The 18,034-nt window shown below is 42.2% G+C and overlaps 1 protein-coding gene and 1 long non-coding RNA gene across 3 annotated transcripts in view; one reads left to right on the forward strand and one right to left on the reverse strand.

Annotated features, from left to right (window-relative positions):
* Positions 1-4,062, reverse strand: part of LOC121285768 (troponin I, slow skeletal muscle-like) — a 30,792-nt gene extending 26,730 nt beyond the window's left edge. Inside the window, exons 1-3 of one of the 2 annotated variants that reach the window (XM_041202562.1) lie at positions 4,000-4,062; positions 1,939-1,958; positions 1,808-1,817 (exon numbers count right to left, since the gene is read on the reverse strand). In XM_041202562.1, the coding sequence (XP_041058496.1) occupies positions 1,808-1,817; positions 1,939-1,952 (24 nt within the window). In that variant the 5' untranslated portion in view covers positions 1,953-1,958; positions 4,000-4,062. The remainder of the gene's footprint in view (positions 1-1,807; positions 1,818-1,938; positions 1,959-3,999) is intronic. The other variant, XM_041202563.1, reaches the window with a different exon arrangement.
* The window catches only part of LOC121285769, a 20,095-nt gene continuing 2,061 nt past the window's right edge, over positions 1-18,034 (forward strand). Inside the window, exons 1-2 of the long non-coding RNA XR_005944779.1 lie at positions 1-110; positions 2,032-2,070. This is a non-coding gene — a long non-coding RNA (uncharacterized LOC121285769). The remainder of the gene's footprint in view (positions 111-2,031; positions 2,071-18,034) is intronic.

The following is an 18,034-nucleotide window of genomic DNA, read 5'->3' on the forward strand; positions in this document are numbered from 1 at the left end:
CCAACAGGAAGGAAGTTAGCACACGAAAGCTGTATGGCTAGCAAACACAAAGGAGCGTTGGAGGTAGAAGGCAATCAGCGCACAGAAGCAGGAGCTCTTGGAAGGACTGTGTGAGTGTGCTTAAAAGGTCTAAAACCTGGAGGTGATAAAGAGCTGGTCTTTTAATAGAAGTGGCCAAACCATGAACCTGGGTGTTATTGGTTGGTCAGTTGAAAAGGAATTCTGGAAAACTATGCCATGAGGACTGTCATCATTCAAGGGAGAGAGGAGTCGTAGAAGTTTGCCTTGATGAAGATAATTGTACCTGTGGAACTCTGGGTGAAAGCTGTTGTCAGATAGGACTCTTGGCCTATCCTGTGTGAATAAAGGACAGCACATTGTGTAGCTATGTAATGCCATTCATGCTGAAGGGGACTGTTTGTGTAAGATGTATCTTTGTTGTATTGACTATTTAAAATGAAATTTAGCATATTATTTGAAGTATTATTTGCCTTCAATTCATATTTAATTTGCATCAGTTCTGATTAGTTTTAAAGTGAAATTTTGTTGGTAATTTCTTCAGTTTGGTAAATTTGGCTATTTTGATTTATGGTTCTCCCATGGGGAACAAACTGTGGAACTGTTAAATTCATTGCCATTGTTTTACCTATTTTCTCATTTACAAAGGGTTATATGGTATTGTTCATTTGGCCCAGGCATATGGTAGATATTTATTCCTCATTCTGATGATGTTTCAGACATTCTGACAGGCATAAAATGACAAATCTGTTGTTGTACTCTTGCCGATTCATTTGTCAACATAATTTGTAATTTTGACCATACCAAATATTTCATTGACCTTGATACATGCTCTATATTAGAAGGAACTTCACTTTGTACCTAGTCCTTGCTGTACCTGGTCTAGCACTAAATAGTGCTGACATTGGATGAAATAAGTGAAAAAGCATCCAAGGCCTAAAATTCCAGTGAGGTCCAAGAGCAAAGAGGGAGCAAATCACCTACTGATGCCCAGAATTTGGAGTGGGAGCTTGGCTCCACCAAAATTCTGCCCTGTTTTAATAGTCATTTTCCATTAGGGATGGAGAGGGTGATTTCTCCATTTTACTACCCCCTTACACCAAATGAAGGGTTAGAACATTTGGATGCCTTCTCCAGGAATTCCACCCAGCCTGTCCTCTACAATGCTGTGGCAGAACTCTTGCCAGTGGAGAGTTTGTGCGAATTCTGTTTTGGTCTTTTGAATGGCCCCAAAGCTATCGCAGGCAAAGGAAAACAAAGGTGCTTATTACCTTTTGGCTGGAGACAGCGTTGCTTCCTTTGACATTTGAGGGTATTATTTTCCTTCAGCCTGACAGGGTCTTGAGGCACCTCAAATGGAATAGATATGGTCGTATGTGCCTCATAAATGCAGATTGGATATCCACTGAAACACGCATGTAGATTCCTAGGTCCACCTCAGCTGTGCTAATAACTCCACCTCCACATTTTGAGAGAGGATTTGCAGCCTCATTTTTGGATGTATGGGGTTCCTAATCCTCTGCACCGGCAGAAAGGGACCTCCCCCCAGAATTTCAAACGGTCATTTTTCCATTCTTTGCTTTCATTTTAACAAGTGTAAAAAAACACCAATAAATTTTATTAAAGAATATGTTAAGAATTGTTTTTTTTACAGGTAACTATGAATCCAATTATTTGCAAAGCCTATCTGTAGTTTAGAGACAATTGGCTTATTTGAATTTATCATGTGCTTATCTCAATTGTTAAAACAATGTTCACAGAAAGGAATTGGAAGAAAACCAAAACTAACCTGTCCATTGCTACACAGCAGGGAAAAAGAAACCAGAAAACTTAATGTTAATATCATTTCTGAAATGAATGTATTTCAAAACTGTAATCTGCTTATAGAATTTAGAAAACTAAATTAATTTCAGTACTTACTTTCCTTCTGACATTTTGACCTGTACAATAACAAGAGTGTTTTGTGAAAATTATTCCAAATAATACATTTTTATTATTTTCCATCATTCACAGGAAATCCTGATCTAGCATACAGTTTTCACATTCTATTATGTAAGTACAATTGTTGTGTTTTATTATAGAATTGCCAATTCCTGTATTTCTTTTCTTTTTGATTGAATGCAAAGTGTATCAGATAGTTTACTTGTTAAATTTATTAAGAGTTTGTTAACACGTGCCCATGAAAATAAATAAAGCATATTTTTTGGCAGCCTAATGATTTTCAAGACCGAATCAAATAGTTATAGAATCAAATATAATTCCAGGAATTGTGCATTCAATCTACAATTCAGATGAGACATCAAACTGAAGCCGTGTCTGCTTGCTTGGGTAGAAGCAGCACAACTTGAAGATGAGCAATATTCTGGATTCTACCTCAGCAACCATAAAGGTTGTTTATGGCAATACGCTTCGCACAATTAGCTGCTAAGATTAACCTACGTAACAATAGTGACTGCACTTCAAAAATAATTGGCTGTGAAATGCTTTGCAATATCCTGAGGACATGATTGCATTTTATAGAAAGGCAAGATCATTCATGTATCAAATGCTGGTCATCACATTACTGTGTCTTATTTATTGGCTCCACTGCTTCATTTTTTGAACACGGGGCAACATGGGGATGCAGCCCTAGTAGTCTAGGCCGCATTAGGCTTTTGGTGATCGAACAAGCTTGTTGGCCTGCATATGTTGATTAACCCTAATTTTAACTCAGGGTGATAATTGGGAATGGGGAATCCAAAACAGGGAGTGACCCCCACCCCAAAGCATGCACCCCAGGAATTTTAAACTTCCGGGCCTCATTTACACACCCCAACAATGACTCCGAACCAGAATGACGTCACCACTGGTGGGTGGAAGTCAAAACTCAATGGGAGGTGGAGGTTCAGACCACTGCTCCGAACCCACATAAAAACTCCCTGTCAAGGTAAATAAGGAATTTGGGGTACATCAGAATATCCGTGATCAGGGCCAGGAGGATAGCCATTATCATCAGAGAGGAACAAGGTAGTCATAAGCAGCTATATAAAAACATTTTAAGATCACAGTTACCTGGGCTTTCCTGACAGGTTGAAGCCTGAAATTGGCAACAGTTAAAATAGCGTGCACATCCCAATGATACAATTGAAAACAAGTCCCCACTCCTCCAGATCAGGCACCCTGCTTGTGGCTGAACTCGGGTAAGCACAAAGGATGGTAGCGGAAACGCATCATGAATGTGGGACAAAGCTCTCCATTTTAACACTCCCACCTGCGCCATTGCTGCGAGGTACCCTATTGTTTCCGCTGTTCTCTTCTCCTAAGTCATAGTCAATGACATTTAAGATGTTTATTATTGGCATAGTTGCTCCAGTAGAAAAATCTTTGGGACTTTAAATATTTCCATTTATATAATAATTTCAACCTCTAGGAGCCAGGAAGGGTTAGTTATTTGCTTTTAAATGTTTATTACGTTTGTGCTGAGTTAGGTTACAGCTTGAAATGTAATATTCCTGATGTGAGTTTCATGTTTATCACTCTTTTTCAGGGCCAAAGACAGCTTATAAGGTCACTAGCATCCTCAGATCCCTAATCTAAAACAGGAAAACATGGATGCATGGAAAGGGAAACAATTTATTTTCAGTTTGTGGCAGCATAATATTTAAACCCATATAATAACTTTATCAGTTTGTGAGGGAAGTTAATAGCTTATTCCACAAAATGAGAAAGTTAGCATTTATTATGTTTCCAAGCTATTTTACATCTATAACTACATTCATTCAATTCTACATTCTAAACAAATCTAAATTAAAAATACAAGTAGATACATGTTTTAAATACGTCAAACTTCAAAAATGAGTTGTAGCTATCTTATATTTTACTTTGTAATTTGTTATATTTAATACCACATTAGTTAAAAATAAAAATTGGCATTATACAGGATTTGAAACTTGTATCATCTTACAAGCTTCAGCAAATTCCTTTCACACAAGTGGATCTTACCTTGCTCCCTGTTGTGAAGACTAATGAAGAATTGTAATGTAGTGAGTGTTAAAGGCAGGTTGTGCATTTATTGTTGCTGTTTTTATTCTTGACTTTCCATGAGTGGTTGGTTAAAATAGCACCAGATGATTCACATTGCTTTGCCTTGACATTGCAGAACGTGATTTTCTCTTGTAGTAGTCCAGTGATTTGCAAATACCTGCCGTCATCTCTCAGGCACATTCCTTTTATAGACACAATTGTCTACTACATAGACACTGTAATTCACCATGGAACAATTTTGAAGTGGCTTTAAAATTGTCAGGGGGAACTGAACTTACTGAGTTAGAAAGGTGCTAGTATGACAACCTTTTAATTTGGTGAACTAATAAATGAGTAATTGTCTATTTGTTTGCCTGTAGAAATCAGTCATATCAACAGCTGTTTTGGTATCAAACAAATCCACTTACTCTAGTGATCAGGTGTGTCAATAGGTGAGCCAATGTATAGTAAACCCTCCTCACTCTTCAGGTGATTCAGCACAGAAAACCCATACTCCGAATTAACATTGTAACCTCTTCATGAAATAGGACAAGATGTCTTTACAAATATGTTTTAATGATCCTGTTGTGACAAGGAGATTAAAATTAAAACCACGGGGCCTTTAGTAACATTTTCACAATTTTACCTTGAGAAAGACACTCATTGTTGCAGCCAAAACAGACATAATGGGGGTGCCTGTTTGTTAGATAGAAAATTAGTGGTATGGCCTGCACCTAATCTGAGAAATCTTCAGCTCAATAAAACTAAAATCTATCTGATTGAAACAAAAATAAAAAAACTGCGGATGCTGGAAATCCAAAACAAAAACAGAATTACCTGGAAAAACTCAGCAGGTCTGGCAGCATCGGTGGAGAAGAAAAGAGTTGACGTTTCGAGTCCTCATGACCCTTCGACAGAACTTGAGTTCGAGTCCAAGAAAGAGTTGAAATATAAGCTGGTTTAAGGTGTGTGTGTGGGGGGTGGAGAGATAGAGAGACAGAGAGGTGGAGGGGGGGGGTGTGGTTGTAGGGACAAACAAGCAGTGATAGAAGCAGATCATCAAAAGATGTCAACGACAATAGTACAATAGAACACATAGGTGTTAAAGTTGGTGATATTATCTAAACGAATGTGCTAATTAAGAATAGATGGTAGGGCACTCAAGGTATAGCTCTAGTGGGATTTTTTTTTTATAATGGAAATAGGTGGGAAAAGGAAAATCTTGCCCACATGTCTGTCCTTGGCTTGCTGCATTGTTCCAGTGAAGCCCAACGCAAACTGGAGGAACAACACCTCATCTTCCAACTAAGGACTTTACAGCCTTCTGGACTGAATATTGAATTCAACAACTTTAGGTCGTGAGCTCCCTCCCCCATCCCCACCCCCTTTCTGTTTCCCCCTTCCTTTTTTTTCCAATAAATTATAAATATTTTCCTTTTCCCACCTATTTCCATTATAAAAAAAAACCCACTAGAGCTATACCTTGAGTGCCCTACCATCTATTCTTAATTAGCACATTCGTTTAGATAATATCACCAACTTTAACTTTAACACCTATGTGTTCTATTGTACTATTGTCGTTGACATCTTTTGATGATCTGCTTCTATCACTGCTTGTTTGTCCCTACAACCACAACCCCCCCCTCCACCCCTCTGTCTCTCTATCTCTCCGCCCCCCACACACACACCTTAAACCAGCTTATATTTCAACTCTTTCTTGGACTCGAACTCAAGTTCTGTCGAAGGGTCATGAGGACTAGAAACGTCAACTCTTTTCTTCTCCACCGATGCTGCCAGACCTGCTGAGTTTTTCCAGGTAATTCTGTTTTTGTTTTGTTATCTATCTGATTGATTTTAGTTAAGGATATAGGTACCTGCTGGATGGAGATGCAGATCAGGAAAATGTAACTAAAATGTGTGTAACTAACAGGTTTTTTTTATTCTTTCATGTGACTTGAGCACTTCTGGCATATATTTATGGCAAGGCCCATCCCTAATTGCCCTTAAGAAGGTGTTGGTGAGCCACCTTCTTGAACTGCTGTGATCCAGGTGGCATAGGTATATCCATTCACATTAAAACTGATAATCCCTCTGTGGGACAGTGCAGCTATAGCTTCCATCTGCTGCCTCTTTTTTAGTTTTGTACTTTGAGTAATGATTAATTCAGTAAGCCAGGGTAAACCTGTAGAATGTTCTCCCTGGGGAGGTGATAATGGATAGCGTTGGTTTATTCAGATTCAAATTCACTAGATTTTTTCAGAAATATTTTGGGACACTTGTGTTTAGGTAATTGGATAACACATGCTAAGTGTTTGGAAGGAACAGGTGTCTTAGACCCATGGTTCCCAATGCTTTCCACTACTGGGGTTTTCCTCATCTTATATCTGGGTCTGTTGTAGACTAATTGATAAAGTTTAATTGTAACTCTTAGTCAACAACTCCCCTCTCATTTTTGTCATGTGATTATCAGTATGGCAGAAGGTGAAATAGATGGATCAGGATCTATTTCTGTCAAGCAATTTCTATGTTCTTACGACGCTGACTGCAAATGCAGAAGTATTCAGTGACATGAATAACTGTATTTCCACTTGATTTTGGATCGCTGATTTTATTTAGTGTCAATAATCTTTTTTGTCATTGGTCCTTACGTTTCGTATTATTTCTTATTCCTATCACTTGATGAAAGGTTATTGGTCTGAAATGTTAATTCAGTTTCTCCCTCCACAGATGCTGCCAGACTTACTGAGTATTTCTGGCATTTTCTGCTCTTATTTCAGATTTTCAGCATCTGTAGTATTTTGCTTTTGTTGTTTACTTCAGCTTGTTTGTGCATTCAGTGCATCCTAATGAGGTACAGACTTATGAGTAAATGCTGTTAGTTCTACCCAGAATAAACAGAGCAATGAAAGAAAAATACTCGGCAGCTTTTAGCTTAAAACTAATGCAAATTGCTATTTGAGTTTTGACCAATAGAAACAACATCTCATTTGAAGCATGGATGTTTTAAGTGTTGGGGACTGTATTACTAAATGAGCTTAATTTTACCGAGTGCCAGCACTTGCCAGTAGTGGGAGTACCTTGGCCATTTTAATGCAGACCAATTAAGGAAGGCAGGTGTGCTCCTGATACAGCCGGCCCAATCTGAGGGCTGACAGCTCTGAAGCCTCAGCAGTGCCGCCAGGAAAAGCAGGTGTTGTCGAGGCAGCTTTGAGACCTCGAACCTCAGACAGGTAAATAAATTAAAACTATAACATTCAGGGGGGCGAGGGTCGGGAGTGGGGAGATGGTGAGATCGGTGGGGCCCAGGGAGGCTGCCTTCCCTGCCTGCGACCTCCTCTTTGGGGCATGGAACCTCCAGATCTGATGGCCCCGTGGGATGCTGCTCTGTTATGCTGGCAACCTCCCACACAGTGGGGGAATTCTCTCAACATCGGTAAAATGCTAATAGTTTCTTAAAGTGGCTGTTAATAGGGCCTTTAAGAAAGCAAATTGGTTGCCTGCCTTCTCAAAGCAAGCAGCTGATCCACCTTACAGTCTGCCACTGGGAAAATTCTGAGACTGCATTGGGAGCTGTCCTGACACGGCTTCCCCTTATTCCTACCACCCAGGGATGGTAAAATTCTGCCCAATGTCTCTGGTTCAGTGTATTCAGAGGGGGTTACTACATCCATGAGGCTTTAATCAATGCTGAAGAGATGGCGATGATACCTATGTGGAAAAGCAAATCCAATTAATTCACACGGAAACTTCAGATACTGATCAGGGTCTCAACATTTCAGCTTGAAAACTCAAATTTTTGTAAAGCAGTGCTCAGGACATATGAGGGAATACAAAGTTCATTCTGCTTCTTTGCAAATAAAAACAAAACCAGGTTCACAGTCATATAAATATGTCGCATATCTGCAGCTGCATGGAATCCATCAAGAGATACAGAGCTGTGATATTGTAAGGTTTAAGCACGTTAAAAGTCAGTGTGGGCTGTGTTCATAAGTGAAAGTGCTTCCTTGAAGATCTTGTCCCTTTTAAGATAAGTTTTTTCTTTATGAAATAAAAATTGATCTGGAGCTTTTTCATTGTATTTACCAACCCATCAATGACAGGAGATAATAAAATGAAGCTCTGTGTCAATTTCTTGCACTATTTCAGAAGCTTTGCTCAGACACAAGCTATAACAGTTGTTGTGGGAAATGGAAATATCACACTGCATTGGAGTGCTGTTGTCAGAATATGGCTTCAGGTGCATTACTGTGTAAAAGGACAAGATCTATAAGTACTAGACCTGGGAGTGCTTGATGCTAATACTGCATATTAAAGATGAAAAACGTTCACTTTCCAAGAACCAATTTTCTTGATCCAAAAGAACACATAACTTTCATGGAAAAAAAAAATCAAAAATAAATTAAATTTAGAAATCAATAAATTAAAATAATGCTATGTCACGTATATGCATTTCATCTGAATTATTTGTTAAGACAACATTGGGCCCTAAATTCATTAGAAATATAGATGTAATTGAATATGCAAAACTCTAAAGGAGAGAATGGCTTCTCTCCTCATCAACAAGGGTCTGCCTCCAAAATGATCCCAATGTTTTTGCTTCTACGATCTGACAGTTAGATATTTTTTCACATTTTCCTTGATTGCAGAAGCTTCTCCTGTATGTATAATATCATATAAAATTCTGAAACCAGTGATAGTAACGAATTGAATAAAATACATACACGGCATTTTAACACCAAGTTTGAGTTATATGTCGATACAGATCATATGACCAGAGAGATAATTATCAATATTCAAATTCCCAAGTGCAGATCGGTGAGCCGGTGGGTAGTTTGTTGTAAGTTCAAAATGCTGGCAGCAAATAATCAAAATTGGCACTGATTTTAATGTGGTCCATGGTTGCAATTGGCATCCACAGTAACATTGTGTGTTGGCTCTCATCTTCCAAAGGTCTTAGAAATGACAGCATCTGGCATGTGATATTCTGAAGTGGTTCAACAAGGGCTATAGTTTTAGGAGTGAATCATAGCTTGGGAGTTCTTTCAAGGGATCAGCATTCACGTATTTGTTTAGGACATTAGCATTGTCCCAAAACTCATCCTAGTGTGCCTCCGAATTAAGTGAGAATATTTTAAAAGCAATAGCTCAATTCCCAAAAGACTTACAAGATTTCAGGCATGTCTCTGGAAGATTCTGGAGGTCTGCATGAATCGATAAGTTCAGGTTGACCATGGTTTAATTGTAACACCAAGTAAGAGAATAGTATTGTATGTAGTTACCCACACAAGATACTAACTCCATTTCTAATTATTAGGTTATTCACAGAATAAGCTCCACTTTATAATTAAATTCATCACTATTCTGTTATAAAGCCATCCATTTTGTCCAGGAGCATTGAAATGAAAATTCATAGACTCATTGACGCTTACAGCACAGAAAGAGGCCATTCGGCTCATTGTGTCCACGCCGGTCAGCAAAGATATGACTACACTAATCCCGTTTTTTTGTACTTGGCCCATTGCCCTGGAGGCTATGGCAACGGAAGTGAATATCTAAAAACTTCTTAAATGTTACGTGGGTTTCTGACTCAACCATCCTTTCAGGCAGTGAGTTCCAGACTCCCATTACCCACTGGGTGAAAATATTTCTCCTCAACTCCCCTCTTAGCCTTCTACCTCTTATCTTAAACCTATGCCCCCAGGTTATTGACCCCTCTACTAATGGAAAAAATGCCTTCCTATCCACCCTATCTATGCCCCTCTATCAGGCCCCCTCTCAACCTTCACTGCTCCAAGGAAAACAACCCCAGCCAATCCGATCTTTCCTCATAGCTCAGACTCTCCAGCCCAGGTAGCATCATGGTAAATCTCCTCTGCACCCTCTCCAGTGCAATCACATCTTTCCCATAATGTGGTGACCAGAACTGCACGCAATACTCCAGATGCGGCCTAACCAGCGTTTTATATAGTTCCAGTTCCAGTTTTAGTTGTCCATTTATAGTTACAGTTTTATACAATTCAACCACTCAATACTTACAAAGCTTAACAACCTTTCTGATGGGCTTGTGTTCTGTCATTGTGAAATTGTGTCATTGAGGAGAATAGAAAAATTCAGGGATTTTGGAACATGATCCAAGTTTCCCTCAGATCATGAAGAGGACAGAGAAAAGATCATTGTGCTAAATCAGAGAAGTAGATCACATGACTTAGAACACCAGGTCAGTTTGACATCTATTTTACAGTTAACTATTACTTTGTGGAGTAGACGACCATCTCATGAAGTGAATGTGGAATTAGTTGAGCATTCACAATGAAATGCGTGGATTCAGAATTGGAGAGGACAGGAAGCAAAAGGACAGGTGCTTGATATTGAGGGAGAAAGGAGGTAAACATTGGGCTGAATTTTGCCATCGGTGAGCAGGGGCGGGGCCCGCTCACCGACGCGCAAAATGACGCGGGATGACATTGGGGGGAACCCCCGGTGTCACCTCGCCCCATTTAAATCTTCAGGAAGGCAGGGGCACAGCAAAATCAGCTGTGCACCCACTGACCTGTCAATGGCCATTGACAGGATCATTACAATAATTAAAGGACCTGCCCGTCCAACCTTAAGGTTGGTGGCAGGCCAGGAGCCCCGGCAGGGAATAGAAAAAACATGAAACCTCATCCACCGGCAGGATGGGGTTTCATGTAGGGATTTAAAAAGTTGAAGAAAGCTTTAATGAAATTTATTAACATGTTCCATCTTGTGTGACATTGTCACATGAGGGGGACATGGTAAGGATGTTTCTTTCTCTCTATTTTTAATGTTTATACAACTGTCAATGATCTCCCTAAGACAGCACTCTTGAATTTGGGGAACCGCCCCTCCCCCCCCACCCCGTACAGGAAGTGCATAGCGCTTCCCGCCGGGCGTCACGCTGGGTGGGCCTTAATTGGCCTGCTCACTTAAAATGGCGGTGAGGCCCACTTCTCCAGTGGGATCGGCTCCCCGCCTGCTGGAGATTGGGTTGGGCCCGCTCGCCTGTTAGGCAGAAAATTCTGCCCATTGTGTGTGCAGCTGTTGGACAGGTTATGTACACAGACCCAAACTAAATAGTCTATTTTTGTGGCTTTGTTTCTCTATTTTTACGACATGTATAATTCACCAAATTTGGGAAGTGCAGATTGATTAGAACAGCGACACGCAGGCTCCTATCACTCTTTTCTTTGATGTGTGCTGGCTTTTAATATAGAGGCAACAGGTGTCAATCTTACCCTTCCAGTGTCCAGCCAGAACACGCTCAGAATGCCAACTGGAAGAATAATGAGCACTCATATGTTTGTCTTTCAGCTCCTGCAGTGACTTTCAAGGCCATGTGCCCTTGCCCTGTGTGTTTATATTAGGAGCAACAGATGTAAGACTATTATTCATGACAGCTGCACACACAAGTGGCTTTAAAACAATGTTTAGCACCCTCTGTACTGAGATAGGTGCCATGATAATAAATTACCTCCTTTCCTAACTTAATGTTCTTTAGAATCTGATTTAATGTAAGAGTATACTGCATGGCTGGTCTGAAACATGCAGAATATGAAGTGTAAGGGACAAGCTTTGCTCCTCAAAAGTATATTTTTATTGTTTTAGCAGAACAGACAACTTTTGCACAAAATTGAAAAGACTTTGTAATATATTCATACTGCATAGTTACATAATGACATTGAATGAATGTAATAGGCTAGGATGAAAGGGTTAATCAGGGATCTTGCACCAGTCCTGATTGATTCGCTGCTAAAGGTTTCCTACCAGGTCAATAATTCTGTAGCTGTCATCCATTTTAATGGAGGGTGGCAGTTTATCAATGCAGGATAGGATCCTGACAGGAACCCTTATCCCTAGCAGAAGGAAGCTTTCTACTGCCACGGCAGAAGTTCTGACAGTATAGCAGCAGAACACCTGGCGAACTGACTCTTGAGTCCTTTGCAGAAACTTCCAAAGAGGTGAAGAGAATTGAGGTTTGATCATTGTATTAGACAGAAGTCTAAACAAGGTACATTCTCGGAACATGAGGAGTGGGGAGAGATGTCCAAAAGTGCCGCCAAGGGATCTATCACTACCTCCCTCTTGATTTACCTTGAGCCCATTGGCAGTGGCAGCAGAAGGCAGGGAAACTGTATGCTTTCTGGTCCATGAATTCCCACTGCCATCTAGAAGCAGTGGCGTGGTGGAGGGTTGTCCTTGTTTGTCATAGGAGGGAGGGAAATTTAGAGCAGTGTAGGTAAAGACAGGGATGCAGAGATCGGAACTTGTCTCTTTCATTCTTCATTTGTCTGAACTTGTTTATTTTTGCCTTCACATATCTGAATTTGACATTATTTTATTCCTCTTCCCCTTTTCCTCCCCTCCCTGTGCCTGAATTTTCTCTCTCTCTCTCCTTTTCTCTATGTGTCTGAACTCTCACTTTCTTACTCCCCTACAAATCTAAACTTTCACTCTCTCTTCATCCCTTCTCATTGGTAAATACAAGAACCAGACCTGCGACAGAAATGCATGGACAATCAATCAACTCCCAGGGGGCAGTTGGCTCAGTTGAATATTTTAATGAGGCTCAGTGCCTCACATTTTCTCCATTTTAGGTTTAACCCTGGTTGGCCAGCTCTCCTGTACCCTAAGTTTACCTGTAACCCACTCTCGCAAAAGGTCAAGACCCCCACCCACCCAACCCAAGATCACACCACGCCCTGCCCATAGCCCCCAAGTCATGATCCCCCACCAACCCAGCCTCTCTGATCTCCTCTATCCCCACCCACTCCCTACTCTTCCTGATTCCTCCCTCAGTTGCAGCTTCCATTTCGTCCCTGCTCACCCTCCCCCACCCTGCTCCCCCTACTCCCTGACTCTTCCAAACTCTCCTTGCACACTCCACTCCATTCCTGGCCTTTCCAATCTCTCCTAATGTTTCCAATTTTTGTTCCCACTTCTGTCCTTTCTGATCCTGGCCCTTCCATCCTTTGCCTCCAATCTCCTCCCACCACCTCCCATTCACTGCTTCCAATCTTTCCATCCTGCCCCACACTCCCCTACCCCAACCCCCACCCTCCCTCCACACCCCCAGCCTCTAGAACTCCTGTTTCTAGCCGTTCTCTCTCCTCTCCACTTCCTGATGGCTGTCTGGCACAGAATGCATAACCGTCTGGCTCTCTTCAACACAGAACCAACCTTGCATTCCACCAGTATTCCAACCTTGCATTCCCCACCTCCCCTTAACCCTGGCTCCCTCCCCTTATCCCTGTAAATGTCAGAGCATTAAAGAAGCACTAAGTACTGTTGCAGAGATATTTCTACATATTTCTTGGCTTTTAAACCTGTACCCCAAACATATTGAAGAGTCTGCATACTTGATTTCTCAAGTACCAGTAAATAAGTGCTCCCCTTGGGATGTAAATGCCAAATTATTACATAATTGTGCTAAATAGTTTCATTTATTTGTCTATACTTTCCTCACTCTTTCTAGGAGATCTCTCGCTAACATTTTTCACCAAATGCTTTCAATTGCAATATGTGCCTCTCCCTTCTTCCAAGCCCCCACATACACCCTTGAAATAGCATAGATTTTGAACACTGTAGGTAATACCATATAGATCAGCTTTTGTACATCTACCACAATAAGGTTGAAAAATATGCATTGTATATCATGGTGTGTAACAAGTTTGCCCTTATTAACAGCAATTTATCTAATTTAGGAATTAAATACCACAGGAGACCTGTGAGTGCAGAGATAAAGGGTGGAATTTTACAACAGTGGGCTTTTATGGTCCTGCCGAAGTCAATGGAGTTGAGAACGGCTCGCTGCATTTTATGTCCCCTTCCCTATCACGACAGGACTGTGAAATTCCGGCCAAAGAAACATGATTAAAATCTATTTGTTGTGTATACAATACAAAGTTTTGTATTTTTTTTGAGTCATACGGACTCGAAACGTTAACTGTGTTCCTCTCCGCAGATGCTGCCAGACCTGCTGAGTTTTTCCAGGTATTTTTATTTTTGTTTTGGATTTCCAGCATCTGCAGTTTTTTGCTTTTAACAAAGTTTTGTATTGTTTAAGCTGAATTCTCTGTATATTTGGGTATTTTAAACAATTGCCTGACTGAGCCATTCTCCTGGATAGTTTACTTGACCCTTTATTTTCCGTTGTAAGATAGTAAAATATTATACGGGAAATGGCAGTTCTTGCACTGCTTGGACAAAGGAAGCGACTTCTGCAGGATTTGTCATGTGTGGAAGCATGTCTGCCAAGGCTGATTGGCGGGGATGTAAAGATGAATAAATGCTGTGCTTTTTCATTTCTTGATATTTGAATATTGGAAGTAACATTGGCAAAAATGAAAGGTAGGATACAGTTCATGAAAGGTAGCTTGTGCAGAGTTTGGGTGACACTTTGACTCCTTATAATACAGCCAGATTTGCACTAAGTGCATTAGCGGGAGGGAAAAAAAGATGTTTTACCCGCCAGTCGCAATGGCGGGTTTTCACACCGTATCCTCCCATTCCCCGCGTATCCTGACTAATGCATTCACGGGAAACGCTCCAGATCGCTGGCGGATGGGCTCAGATTTTCCCTCCACACCCTGACCTCAGCACTTCCTCGCTCCGGGTGCCCTATTTAAAGTGCACCAGAGCGCAGCCTACTTCATGTCTCCAGACTAGGACAGCTCCAGGCAACCGATGACCCTGAATGCATAGAAGATGTCAGCCCACAAATTTAGTGACACACACCCTCACATCTCCATCAGGCTCATAACCTCTGGAGCTCACCTCCTCAACCCATCCATGGCGCCGCTCACCACACAAACATTCCACGCAGTGCTATGTGTCCTGCTCACACTCTTTCCATCTATTTTCATGCAGGAGAAGCTGGCTCACAACAGCAGTAGAGGTCCCAGGGAGAGGGGATGGAGTGGCCTTTATTAGACCCCTCACTCACTTTGAGGACTGTGCTATCGTGCTAACTGGTGAGGACATGGACCGTGCCTGAGGTGATGGTGAGGTTGATGGTGATACCCCTGGGTCATCCACTCAGGAATCTTAGAGGCTGTCCGCTCCCTCCGAATCCCCTTAGCCTGTAACCCCCTCAAACCTGTCTTCTGTCATCGCAGAGAGGGCAGCGGGCCCACAGGAGGACACCCAAAGCAAGCTGGGGCCCTCAAGGCCTCGCCTCTCCAGAGACATGCGCCACAAGTGGTTGCATGGGTGAACACATTTTGTCCCTTTACAATCTGAAAATATATTCACTTTCACTGAATAGTGGGTATGTTGTCTTTCAGCTTCATTGACAGGCTTTCTGAGTCCTCCCACTGCATCCCCTCACCCCACCCCTGCAATAGCCAGACCACAAGTGATTCTGGAGGGAGAAGTGTGTATGTGGCAGAGCCTTTCAGATCCTCTTGCAAGCACTCTCCCATGCACGCAGAGCCTTTGTCCATCAGACTCATCTCACTGTCCGGAGCATTTTCAATGCTGCCAGCTGAGGTTCTCTTTCATTTGTCCATCTGAACCGACCTGCATCTCCGCCCACTCACTGATTGTGCTCCCATGCAGCACCTGTGCCCTTCCAACACGAGGCTCCACTCACTTTTGATTTCAGAAAATGGTTGTTGTCAAGTTTATCATCAGCTCCCTCATTCTTTCTCCTCCCCCAGTCACCCATGACCTTTCCCCCATCATTGTCAACACCCTGGCATCACCTTCCACCTCCCCATTGTCACCTACCAACCAGAACCCTTTTCCTTCCAGGATGTCCCTACCTTCCTGAGAATCTCACCCCAAGGTCCTTGTCTGACTTTGAGTCCCCATCAACCACCCTCGACGTCCCTCCTACCGGTACCGGTGCACCCTCAACATCCCACCCTACCAACTCCCTCTGTCCCCTCTCATAATTACCATCTCCTCCTACTATGCCCACCCCCAGTTCATTCCTCAGAAGGCCATCATTGACTCCAACAACCCCTCCCTTGCATATTCACCTGGACATCCCACCCCCTTACACCCTCCTCTACCCTTACTCCCGCCTCCTGCCTGTCACCTTCCCCCTCCGAACTCCTTCCCCCCCACAGCCACCTTCCCCCCTCCAAATTCCCTTCTCCCCCTGTACACCTTCTCCCCTCCAATCTCTCTCTTACCTTCCAGACACTTTCCCCCCTCTCCCTGGACACCATCCCCCTTCCGATCTCCTTCACCCCTCCGAACTCCTACCCTTAAACATCCCTCCCTCCTTACACCTACCTCCCCACTTGCTGCATTCTTCCCTGTTACACCCTCCCCCCACCATACTCCCTCCTCCCCTTTCTCAACCTCACCCAACTAACACCTTCTTCCCCCCCAGTACAACTTTCTCTCCCAGTCAAACCTAGACCTTCCTCTTCTTCCCCTCGCTGATCATCCGTATCAGCCCATGGCCTAGACCGTGATGTTCAGAAGCGGACCTGAAGCATCGATGGGGACCCCCTACCTTCCATGAGCTGCTTCGTGGTGGAACCATGTCCATGAGAAACCACCCAGCGTGCAATGCACAAGTTCCTCCAGGGTCCGGTCGCTGTAGGGCTCCAGCTTCTTTTCCCCGGATGTCCACAATTTCAGCAAGGCCCTAATGTAAGCCCTGACTTCTGCACATTATACTTGTTCAGACGTGCTCTGGGCCGGCCTGTTTCCCGCCTGGGTAATGGAAAATCTGGCGTGAGGGCATGATTCCAGTCAGGCCTTACTTTGCATTCCATTACCAGAATGCAATCAGGTTCACGCTGGCCTTCAGCGGAATTTGTGTTCCGCCATGGCGGACACCGTTGGATGATCCCGCTATGCTTTCAAGCCAACGTGAAACAGATTTCTGCCCTTCACACTGAATTGTCCTGCCTGCCCACCATGATCCCTTATGCCAAAGGGGCCAGAAAATTCCGGCCTCAGTGTCATTTTCCCGGAGTTATGGCAGAAAACTGGAGAAATACTTGCGGAACAATCGGATCCTCAGTGTCCAATGAAGTTTGGTTCTGTAGCTGCGTTTTCCATAAACCAAACTTCATGTGGGCTGATGCTGTCATAAAATGGCTTGCATATGATAACAGTTAAGTTATTTCTTTGTCCATCTGGTGTAAGTCTACCAACAAAGACTTCCTGGCACATTCTGCATACCTCTCAAGGGATTCAGGTTGATAAATGTAAACACATTACATGTGTTACTGCTATGTGTGTCTGAATGTAAAACACCTGCCATGACTAAAATAAACCAAATGCATGAGATATAAACAGGACTCTTGCAGTCTCTGCCTAAAATGGTATAATTATATTTAGAACATTCCAAATATATTCTGAAGTAACAAGATGAGGAGGAGGAGAAGTGAGAAATTGGGCATTAAAAGCCTTTTGAGGATTCTCATTTATTTCACTGGAAAGTCATGTATCTGTTCAAAAACTTGAAATGGCAAATTGAGAAGCTTGTGGTTCCTGACAATAATTAATGTTACAGGTTGGAAAGATGCTCAAGACAGGTTGAATACCTTTTTTCTTTACATCTACATTTGGAAATTAGTTTCATCATCAACTGAAGCAATTGATTATTAAAGCTGCCACTGTAAGTAAAAGCAAGAAACAAAATAAAAGATGGTGAAAAAAGGGTTCTGCAATCAGACCACTGTCCACAGATTAGTGTCCACTGATTTAGATGATGGATATGTACCAAACCAGCTCTTGTCAAATACCTTACACTGATTGTGGAAACTAGTAGATGAATAGCAGCCACTGTGTCACTGAAAGGCTCCAGGGATACACCAGATGCTCAAAGAAATAACAACTATTATCATGTATGAGCCATTTTATGACAATGTTGGTTCATCTGGAATTTAATTCACTGAAAACACAGCTCCAGAACCAAACCTCATTAGACACCAAGGATCTACTGCTCCCCAAGCATTTCTCGCATTCCCATGGAACTGTAGTATGGCTTGCACCATTGAGTTCAGGAAAGGAGAGGGAATGAGAGGCA

Source organism: Carcharodon carcharias, chromosome 13, assembly GCF_017639515.1.
Source record: "Carcharodon carcharias isolate sCarCar2 chromosome 13, sCarCar2.pri, whole genome shotgun sequence".
NCBI lineage: Eukaryota > Metazoa > Chordata > Chondrichthyes > Lamniformes > Lamnidae > Carcharodon > Carcharodon carcharias.